This window comes from Hesperophylax consimilis, chromosome 13 (genome assembly GCF_061612785.1).
Source record: "Hesperophylax consimilis isolate HC1 chromosome 13, BYU_Hcon_1.0, whole genome shotgun sequence".
In the NCBI taxonomy this organism is placed as follows: Eukaryota; Metazoa; Arthropoda; class Insecta; order Trichoptera; family Limnephilidae; genus Hesperophylax; species Hesperophylax consimilis.
Genome location: NC_142848.1, coordinates 17,139,753 through 17,152,014, shown reverse-complemented (window position 1 = coordinate 17,152,014; position 12,262 = coordinate 17,139,753). Strand labels below are relative to the sequence as shown.

The window sequence follows — 12,262 nt, the reverse complement described above, 5'->3', positions numbered from 1 at the left end:
CACGACACATCATTTCATTGGGAAAATTATTGGAAAACATGAGTACACACTAGAGTACAAAGTAATTTTTTTGAAAAAAGCTCAAGGGAATTCCAAAAAAATTGTCTGGCCAACAATTAGTGTGGACGATTTCATTTTGGAATCACAAATTCTTCAGCGCTTGCAAGATCCAGATGAGAATGAAAGAGGACAATTCACTTTCAAAAATTTGCCGAACTTTGATTTGAAATAGTTTTCCAGCAAAAACTTTCACAAGAATGATCTCAAGTTCCTTAAATATTATGTTCCTATTTAGATGTTAGACCTTTATCTTGTACTTATTAGTTACATATGTTGTGTTTGTTTTAAGTATCTCTGATTTTATTTTAAACTGCATTTCAATTGACTTCTGATTTTTTCTTATTTTTAATTATTATTTTTATTATTTCTATTTTTCAAATATTACAATGTTTGCTTAGGAATGTGAAAATTTTGTATTTCTTGTGTACAAACCTACTTATAAAACGTAATTATAAAGAATTTGACTATTCCTTATAATTTCTGGGTAAGTAGTATAATAGGAAAATTTTAGTTGTGTTGGGTTTGATGTTCCAGCTGCCTTTTCTTAATTTGTATTTTGATATTTTTTTTCCATTATTTTTTAACAATTCATACACATATTGCAAAAGCATAAGTAAGCAGAACTGATTACGTATGAAAAAATGTATTTCTTGTCTCCAATGTTCAAAAGTCTGAATAAAGCATTTAGTTTTTCACTATAATAGGTTTTTCTTCTTTTTCCTAATCCGCTCACCACGTCAAATGATACTTAGCATGATTTGAAATCTATTTTATTATTCAATTTCTATTCAAATTTCATTATTCACAGACATTTTAAGAACCTTAAACATGTTCACTACCATCTATTAATATTTCATTACCAAACTTCATTACCATCCAAATTTTTAAATTACCATCCAACAGTTTTTCATTACCATCCACACCTTCATTACCTTCCATCAATTTTCTTCGAATCCAAGTGTCGCACAAAGGTGCCCTTTTCACTTTTATACATCTGATAGGTACGGGAACCCATTTCTATAAAAATATATAGTAAAAAGGCAAAAAAAAAAAAATCCGCGGAAACAGGCAAATTTGAACGAAACGGCGGAATGACCCATGTATACAATATATAACCTTTACGAGAGTTAAATTACTCGTGTGTAAAGGCGGGAACATAGAGAAGTTTATTAAAAATTAAAATTAAAAGTTAAAAAATTATAACACAATATATACGTGCATAGATAAAAAATAATAATATTTATAAATATATATAATAAAAAATATAACTCTGATTCATAAGAATTGTGAGACATTGAGATACCATTTACACGACGAGGTCAATAAATACTTAGCCTGATTTGTGAGAATTGTGGGCCATCGATATACCGTTTACACAAGGAAGTCAATAAAAACCTACCCTGATTTGTGAGAATTGTGAGCCATTAAGATACCGTTTACACGAGGAGGTCAATAAATATAACTCTGATTTGTGAGAATTATGAGCCATTGAGATACCATTTACACGACGAGGTCAATAAATACCTAGATTAATTTGTGAGAATTGTGGGCCATTGATATACCATTTACACGAGGAGGTCAATGAATGAGTATCAGTAAACATGCGCTAATGTTACACTTTTAAGTATCTATACCGAACACATCTAACTCATGAACCCAACGTCCAGTAATATGCTGATTTATAGAATTTACGGGTTACGACTGGTGATTGTCCATCATGTAGATGGAGGAATTTCCAAAATATGGCTGTCGAAGCAGTTGAGTTCAACAGAGAGCGATGGAGTTTGGACTACATTCTTTGACACACTATTGCAGTTCAACGGAAGACAAAACTCATCGGTATCTTAGTTCATGTAATTCAGTAGGTAAGTAGTTGATTTTATTCAATCTATAAATATCTAAATCGACGCGTTGTCATTTTTCTACGCTCTGTAAGGACTGACGCGGTAGCCAGGCGGTTAATGACGTCAGCATAATTCTTCAGTAAAGTTACGACCATAGTCTGCTTCTTACAACCTAAATCTCTTTATCTTAAGACGGGACAAAATAAAATTACTTAAAATTAAAGTCGGAATCTTAACGACGTAAGTGAAGAAGTCATGCACAAAAAAATGCGACGTGCGGCTCTAGTGTAAAGGACGGACTACGGTCGAATTTGCTTTAGCAAGCCTAGAAAATTCTAGGAATGTTTATATACGTCAATCAACAATGAAAAATGGCAAAACCAAGATACAGATATCCCATTACAATCCAATGATAATATACTATTTAGCTTGTTTTTTGTAAACCTGGAAGGAAATTTAAAGAAAATTGAGTTGAGAAAGACGTCGAGCTTAATGGCGTCAAATTAAAGTGACTGTACGAGTGCAGTTCCGCAAAATTATTCTGGGCTGCAGTCTGCAGATTGAAGATTTTCCCAATGATAGCTTAATTCCGATAGGTGAGGGTATCAAACACAGAAGAGGTTGTAATAATGTCAAGCTTCCAGGAACTTAGTGCAGTTTTAGAAACCATTCCAATGTTTTTCAGTCATTATGTAAGTCATTTAGTAACGTTTACACAAATTTAAACTTTAGGGCGCATAGCTTACAAACGCGCAGGGCGTGTTCCCTTCGCAGTGTCGGATCAACCCTAAGAATGATCACCTTACTAATTTTACAAAGAATTTCTGAAACCTCACTTTAATATTTTTAAATTACATGACACGTGTACACCGGAAGAATCAGTGAAGTTATTAAAATAAATAAATTTTAAATATTCCTTAAGATCTGAGACGTAAAATATACCACATTTGGAAAACCGGAAACCGAGATAGATAAATCAAATACATCGAATTGATTTACGATCCATACCTTTTTCATTGGCTAGCCTATCGATAAAGGTAAATAAACAGGAATATTGTCATCGCTCTACAGAAAAAAGCCAACCATTTCAAAATTCAAACAGAAATTATAAGATATATACCTAAACGAAAAATGTGAAACATTAAAAAATTCGTTGGCGGGAATTGAACTCATGTCCTCCGCCTTGCCTGGGCATTGAACTGAACACTGATCTAATTAGCTAGGGTTGAATTCCCAGATGCGACGGAATCTGTTTATGTCTTTTACTGTTTCATGTTTTCCGTTTGAAAGTGATAAATATTGTCCTCAATGTTTAAATAATAAAATATTAACATGCATGTGATCACTTTAGTATTAATGTTTCATAAATCTATCCAATACTTTGAAATGTCTTTTTCGATAATACGATAGTGTCGGCAGTCTAAAATGGCGCTAAACACCACTTAAATATTGTAAAAATAATTATTTACTTGTGAATTTATACGAGCATCTAGGAAAATGTATAAGATTTGCAGTAAATAAAAATTTGAACTGAATTCTTTTAGATTCTGTGAAATACATATTTCAAAACAAAAAATTAAAAATAAAATAAAAAATTGCTGTTACGATGGTGCAACGGCAGATCATCCGTCCGGCAAGGGGATGGTTCCAAACCGTAGAAATCCAAATTGACACACTTGCCCTAACAGGATTTTGTTTTTGTTTATTTCTTAACAGGTTCACTGCCAACTCCGCCATTTGGCGGGGTTCGAGTATCTCGAGAAACTCCGCACCCGCCAATTGGCCTGTGCGTCAATACAACTTTCAATGCTCAGCGTAGATCCGACAACTGTCGCGAAATATGGTTTTTATTCTGGCCCAGTGCTTATAAGAATAAACAAAAAATTTGCGAACGCGGTTTTTGATTACTTACTCAAGTTTTAAAGTTATAAAGTGTTGAATATGGGTGACAGAGCTTTCCAAGTTTACATGTCGAATTTTTCTAAGCCATCACTGTCTAATGCTGGCAGTGAACGTGTTAAAAGATGTACCTGTTTTCTTATATATTTGGAGTCGAACATGTGGAATGATTTTTTTTTATTTAAGTATTGTTTTCAAGTATATCAAGTCTAAATCAGGAATTTTTTAGGTCAAATTTAAAAAAAAAATTAACCCTCTAGTTTCCGAAAAAGGTGGACTTTTTTTTAAGTTCTCTATGTGATGGAGATTCACCGATTTCTCCCTTTTACTACGAATTTACGGAACTTTGTACCAATAAAATAAAATTTTAATGTAATATGAAAGACTTGCACCATTCTCCTAGTCATACTGAATTAAATAAATAAATAATTTTGAAAAAAAATAGTACTAACGATATTGTTTCAATCATAGAATAAAGAAGAAAACGTGCCGTACAAATAAATTGAATGGAAAAAGATGTGCCACCGACTTAACACCTTTTAGTTCTAGGCCATTTAGTTCACGGTCTGTCTCTCTTACACTTGCCCGATTGTATTTTGCCATCCCATTTAAATTTCGTAGTCATGAAATATACGCCCCGTTCATGCCTATAATTAGATCACAAAACACGTCCACAAGGCACTTCTTGTGTTATTCTTTATTCAACGGTTTCAATAAACAAAAAATACATTTTTATCATGTTGTTGACTGGTTTCATTCTGCAGAATAAAAGCAGACTCAATTTCAGGGGTTATATATTTGAGAATTGTACCTCGGAGATTTTTAGATTTATTTGCGAGTCCCAGAGGACGTATGTACACGAAGCGTGAAAAGCACTAACAGGAAAACCCAACTCTCCGTGAAGACCTGCAGAATATTTCAGGTTTCATTTGTATAATGAAGGTACACATTTACACATAACGAGTTTTTCCAGAAACAGTTGCAATTTCAAGTCGTCGTACTTTTTTATGTGAATACCGCAAAAGAGTCCCGACTGCCTTGAGCCAGTGAGACTATGGCATACCTAATTGGGGTATGTTGTCAGGCTGAAGGGTATTGGGGAGGGGAAAGAGATGGGTAGAAGGAATTATAAGGTCATTATAAACGATGAAAAAAAATAATTTAAACCTAACCTAATCTAACCTACTTAACCCAGTTAGTAAAGTTTTTGTTTCATCACTTTCCATGACTTTATATAACTTTTTAAAGATGTGATGATTTATCCGGTCACCAAAGCAAATACAGCATCTGATTTGCCAATTAACCGAGCTCTTCATACTCTAAATAATATTTGTCTTAACTCTAACATTGACATTTTTTCGGATTCACTGCCCAAATTCAAACGTAGCATCATATCAATAATTTAAACTGTTACTAACAATACGCATACATACAGACACACACAAACACACAAACACTCACACATACATTACACGCACACACACACCTATATACTACACACGTCACCTAGTAATCAAGGAATAAACATACCACTTAGCAGACATTACAAGGAAACATATCATAGGTACCCAACATGAAGTACCTTATTCCTGTATATTGTTTCATCTCATCATGTACTGTTTGTTTCTATAATATATATTAAAAAAATCTGTATTGGTGCTTGCGAACGGTGACAAATTACCGTCACTGTTTATAAATCCTTTATCGATTGACCACGCTGGAACCAGGTGGTTCAATTTGAAAGATGGGAAGTAAGGCTGGTATGATTTATAAAAAAAATATATTATAAATGAAAATTTGAACGAATTACTAACACGAGAAAGTAGTTTTTTAAACTTTTACTCGGTCAAATTAACTATTGTAAGTAGGTAGGTTCCCAATATCAATAAGTCTATTATTGATTCTGATATGTTAAGGTCACATACGAAATAAAGGACAAAAACCAACAAAGAAAATCTTCCGTCCCGTTTCGCCCGACTTGTGTCGTGTCAAACGGATTGCGTCAAGTAGGGTTATGGTTGAAAACGTGTTAAAAATAATGGGGGACAGTCTTATCTCGACTCACAGCTAGTAATTAAGAATTAGGAAATCCTTTAACAATCATTACGGTATATATTAACAGTAATGGATTAAAATTGACGCGTTGCCTATAGTATCTACCAACACGAAATTAAAACATTGTTTCTACCTTGCATCAAATGGGGTAGATCTGATTTTTGGCTATGTTGTACACGAAGAAAACTTACTGATATAAAATATTGCCAATTTATTAAAAATCATTCGTATTCCTGTTAAAAACGGGACTGCAGGCCATCGCCGAAAGAATTGACAGATTTCCTAATAAACTATCAGTAAAACACAAATGTGTTATAGGCACTCGTGTTCATAAAAATTTTAATATTGTCGCAATTCGTCATTATACAATAACAACAGGATAAATGTAGCTGTAAGGACACGTGTTCTGATATATTTTGAAAGCACTAATAGTTTATTAGGAAATGGCCTGCTATCATCTTTGTAACAGAATTTTAATAAATCTGAAAACTAATTTTTCTTCGTGTACATGACGGAGCCAAATGGAAACAAAAAAATTCTCGACCTCACGGACTCCCCGTTTTATTGGGGTTATGAGTTACTATCAGACTCCCCGGTAGGGCCTTCATCAAAGGCTAAGCTTCGGAGTCTACAGATCCAAAATAAGTTACACTATTGTCGTTTGTATCAAAAAGGAGGGAAGTCAAGTTACTAATTAATTATATTTTGGTACGTATATAAACTCACCCCTCTCCCAAGTGATGGTATCCAGCGGGTAGCCCGCCGCCGGGCACTTGACGACCAGGTCGGACCCCGCCACGGCGGTCAAGCGCGGCATCTCGCGTATGTAGGGCGGCCCGTAGATGTTGACGCGCGCACCGTGGCTGCTACGGCCGGCAGAGTTCTGCGCGGTGCACGCGTATTCGCCGCCATCCTGCTCGCTGGCGTGTGTGATGTTCACGTGCGAAACGACGTCGTCGTGAATCGTTACATACTGCCCGACGAGGAACCTGGAAAAATAAGGATTTTAGAATTTTGTTGTAGGTACCTCAATAGAACCCATACCGACTATACCTATTTTTCATATTAGAGTTTGGGGAACTTCAGAATACACTATTATAAACAGGAAACCCCCATTCATTTTAATGATTTTTTTATGCCACTCTCATTTTGAGTATGAAATAGCAGGATGTGAATCAGCAGCAACAAATTATGTAAACAGACTGAATATAACACGGAAATGCATCATAAAGATTATATTAAAGGTTCCCACAAGAACGTCAACCACAAAAATCTTTAAACGACGTTCTAAGAATACAAAAAATATAATATACCCAAAATATTCTACTCATCTTAGAAATGACAAAAAGGTAAGCACCTCACGTAATCATAAAACCAGCAAAGAAAATGGAGAAGCTAACTATACGCAAGGACAGTCTTTTCACAGAATTTTAACAATTAGGAACGGCGTTGAAAAATATGATTGCTTAAAAAAACATATAGATCAACAAACGTTGATTCTGAATATAAACGTTTTATTATACATCGTCATCCGGTCGGTGGCCGAGTTGACATCGCGCTTGGGTCCCACTCAGGCGTAGTGTGTTCAATTCCTCGGCTGGCTAAGTCCTCCATCACAACACAAGCAACATTTTCAGCTTACTGTGGTGGTAGTTGGACATTTTCAAATATTGTCAGGTTATTCGTAACCCGGGAATGTATGCCTTTCTTTTTAAAAAAAATTAAAATAATAATAAAACACCACGTCGTTAAAAAAACTGTTGGTATCAAAGATATTAGAAGAACGAGATATGCTATGTTGGCCGCCGGACCGTAGGCGGAGTACTACCTAATTAGGGTACTTTGAATACTATCGGGACGTGTACGCACAGAAATCTGTTCTATGTATTAGTGCGGATACCTTAGCGTAAGGGAAGGTGTGCAGTAGTATTGGTGAACAAAACCGGCGACACTGGGCAAAACAATTCCACACAGTATGAACTGCTCATAGCACATCTCGTTCTTCTAATATCTTTGGTTGGTACCATCTCCAGATTAATAATTATAACCAGTAATATATCTATGGTTTAAAACATCCACATCAGAGTTGCTACTTCATGGAGTATTCCCCAAATTGATGGTGATTTTGTGTGGAATTTGAAAATCTCTTCATATCTTGTGGGTATTTTAAAACATTATGCATTGACAAATATGATCTAAATTCACATTTGAAACGATGAAAATATGTAAATGCAGGTTTTTAAATACCGATAAATTGTTAAACGCACCGGTAAGGTGCGTTCATAGATACTTTTTTGCACTTCAATACGATAACATAAGTGATGAGATGTTTTCATTTACCTAGTGTTTTTCGATGTTAAAAGCGGGTAATCTTAAGAATATAAAACGTCTGACTCCCGTACAAAATACAGTGCCTGTTGAAAAAATAATGTAGAGTTTTTGATACGGGTGACAGATGACGTCACTGGTTACCTCCACAGATTAGAAATTATTTTAACTTTTAAAACTAACTATAACAATAAAAAATATACAGGTATTTATGTTAGAAAATATATACAGGGATTTATAAATAAAACGTACCTACGTTCCTCATTCTTTAAATTTTGAAGTTTAAATTTTAGTTCTGTGGAAGTTCTATTATTATTTCAACGTGGGCCGGTTGTGTCACAGTACTTGGAAAATAACTTGAGAATTTGTTCAAATTCTGTGAAACAGTCCGTCCTAAGTGTAATACCTACAACTTTCAAAGAAGCAAGAACAAAGAAGCTAAGACATTTAGGTTGTTAAGTTATATAACAAACTACCTCCCAGCATCAAACAAATTTAAACAAAAAATAACTAATTAGTCATAGACATATGAATATTTAAATGTCTATGTAATTAGTCTATCAAATTTTGGCTTAACGAATTATCGGAAATATCATTATGGAAGTTACTGATAAAACTCTACCCAAACCATGAAGTTGAACCGTAAAAGTAGCTTAAAGCCCTCTATCCAAAAACTATTTATTGTTAGCACAGGATTTCCTAGTGAGGAGGATTAAGATGATATTATGCATCTCTTTTATTTTTATATTTCATAAATAGGTATCTTTAAAATGTCAAAATTATAATGTAGCAAAAAAATTATATAAGTATGCCTAATTTAAATTTACTGTTAAGATTTAGCAGCAAAATATCATTTAAAACATAGTTTGTTAAACACCTGTTTGTTTGTGTAAAATACTCAATCAATGAATAAATATTACGTCAGTCCACTAATCTCTTAGCACTGAATATTTAAGTTAGATTGATCCTTTGTATCCTTTAGTTAGATTAAAATAGAACAAAAAGACCCGAGAATAGAGCGCTCCATCCCCACGACTATATTCTCATAATAAAAGGGAGCTGAAACCATCAACAACGGTAAATGAAATAAAGAAATGATTTAAACATATCAACAGGTAGTTCGAAACAATAAATAATCTGGATTAGGACAGTACTCAGCCGAGCTGTTAGTGATAAGACGATAATAAAACTAAGGATTCCGCAACAAAGCCAATAACAACAGCTTTTTGATATAGATGCTATCTCTTGTGAAACTTTTAAAGTATGTAGGTAAAAAGCTGATGTATTTAAATATTAATTAGATATAGGGATTGTAAATCTTAGGGAATTAAGTTGTCATCTTTAAAGTATGAATTTAACTATTCTGTGCATAGAATATGTACATACTAAGAAATTCGATGTGGGCGTGTTTCGTGATCTAAAAGCGTGATCATTCTTTGTTTAAATTTCAAATACTGAGCTGCGTTTCATCTTCATTATGAAATTTTCATGTGGATCGAATGGGATGGCGTTATGCGATGTCAGGCAATAATAACAATATTTGTCTGAAAATCACCTCAAGGGCGCTGTACGAATATATTTATTGAATAATAAATATAACTGGCTTACAATTAGGATTCATAATAATTAGTGACTGCAACTTAGATTTATATCTAGTGACTTACGACTAATGTTTATAACTACTGAATTAAAACTGGTGACTTATGTCTGTAAGATGTGCAAGTATAAGCTAGACAAAGCTCGTGGGGCCAAGGCCAGTCGTGGGAAGTCCGTCTATGGGGTATATGCGATGTGCGTCAGGTTTTAAAAGAAAATTAATCGATTTGTGATGGTGTGTGACATGACGATATACTAGATGGCTCTGTGCGCACCAACATTCTGGTAATCTTTTTATTTTCACGGTTTATTTATTTTTCATTTGATTTTTATCGGCGAAATAGTAAAATGGTACGTATTTGCTTGTTTTTGATAATATCGCGAAACTGTAAGAGCTGACATATAAAGTTCATCTCCATTTAACTTTTTTTAGTAAATTAATATAATTTCTGTGTTTATCATAAATATATATAACAGATTTCATGGGGTACTATTTTACCTGCGAGTGCTCTCATACTCAATAGTCATAAGGGAACAGATATTTAAAAATGTGTAAAATCGAAGAGAGGTTTTTTGTGAGTGAATTCTGCTGTCATTCATTTACACTGCCAAGAATATACGAGTAAAGTTTCACAAATGCACGAATTTTGTCATTTATTTTGTGCATTTTAGTACTGTTTTACCTGTATTATTTACGACGTGGTATAAGAATTTACCTGGTGTTTTCTGGTAGCGGGAAGCCGTCCAAGGCCCATGTGAACCGGGGCGGTGGACTGCCAGCCGCCACGCACTTCAGGGACACCGTGGGGCCTGGCTGCAGGGTCTGCTCCGAGAACCAATATAGCAGCTCTGGACTGGCATCTGGAACACAAATTATCTGGTTAGAACACATGTAATTGTCACGTACGTACCTTGCAAAAAAAAATTTCTAGAAGGCTAATTTTTAAGGCTCTTTTTTCCTCATGCGAACCGTTTCTACTACTTGTTCTTGTTTTCAGCAGCTTGGTTGTGAGGTGATTTAACGGCCTCTATGTTGCTTCTGTCCTGCAACTTGTATCTGGAAGATCCACCTTAAAAGGTGACATTGATGGTGAAGTTAACATATAAAAAAATTAATACAACAGTTAGAAATATACATCAACTATCTTGGGATACGTGTAATAGACAGAATAAAAAAAAACAATTTCGGTTGTGATTCTGTGTGAAACTCCGGTTCAATGAAGTCTAGAACTTTTGAATTAGATATAATCATTTTCATAAATTGGAACTGATAGTGGGAACAATTCAGACAAGTGATAAATTGGATAATAAAATTATTTTATTTATATTAATTAATTAATAATTTTATATTTGAATTGTGAATTTCTCTTGTTAATATTTTTGATAGATGTCGTAATTCTTCAAGTTTACTAACGGTGTTCATTTGAAAGGTAAATTTCTGATCGTCTCTAAAATCGTGAATGTTTTTTTTTGAAATCTGTAAGTAAATATTTTTTATGAATGCTTTTAGCTTCATAAATCCAACAATTATAATACACCGTCGTTTAGTATCCCCATAAACTCGAATACCTACCAATATTTAATTCACAAAAGGTCATTTTGTAAATAATGCAATAATCAATGAACTCCAATACTAAATCAATTCTTAATTATGTCTTTCATCAACATATATCACGATCACATTTGATCTGGCCAACAACAAAATCGGCTAAAGGCATTTCAAGGAACGTTGTCTTTTATTGATGACCTCTTGTTTAAAAGTCGAGAGACTTATCCTTCGACCACAGAGATCGTCTAAATATATTAAATGATGAAAGAAAATGTAACCTAGAAGGACATGAGCTCACTTTTTTCAATTTCCAGTGCTTTAGTTATTAAAAGGACATCGGATTGTAAATAATAAACCAAATTTAAAATGTACAATGTAAAACGGAAATGTCGTCACTAAAAGCAATTATTTTGGCTGAAATTGGAAGCTTGTTTTTTTTAGACGAAATACATACTTTTTATTTACTCAAAAGCCTTCTCCGTTTTATGAATAGCTGAATGGTCGTTACTAATAAGGCTTCCCTGAAAGGAAAATTTCGTTTTGTCCTCCAATAGCAAAGCATTATTTTTGTAGGCTTTTATTTCCAATCTTACTTTTTAAGAGTTGCCTTGACGTACGAATTCGAGAGAGGTCCTAAAAGTTCACTTTTATTAGAATAACTGAAATACTTTGTTCTTTTCAAAGTAACATCCTATAGAACTAACCAATCTACTCGAAGTATTTGGCAAAGCCCGTTAGTTAGTTTGTTTGTCTTGTTGCTTCGAAGGATATCTTTGCGGTAGTAAGAATATTTTTTAGCAGATGATTTTGTACTTTTTTATCATAGATTTTGTACTTTTTTATCATAGATTTTGTACTTTTTTAACATAGATTCGATTATTTTATTAGCTTGCATTTTCGATATATTTTGTTTGTTCCGTTATTACCATAG

At 33.9% G+C, this 12,262-nt stretch overlaps 1 protein-coding gene across 1 annotated transcript in view; it reads right to left on the bottom strand.

The window, feature by feature from the left end:
• Dscam4 (Down syndrome cell adhesion molecule 4) overlaps positions 1-12,262 on the bottom strand; it is a 747,456-nt gene that overhangs the window by 121,765 nt on the left and 613,429 nt on the right. The window contains exons 10-11 of the mRNA XM_089638828.1: positions 10,499-10,643; positions 6,585-6,847 (exon numbers count right to left, since the gene is read on the bottom strand). Coding sequence (XP_089494954.1) covers positions 6,585-6,847; positions 10,499-10,643 — 408 coding nt within the window. The remainder of the gene's footprint in view (positions 1-6,584; positions 6,848-10,498; positions 10,644-12,262) is intronic.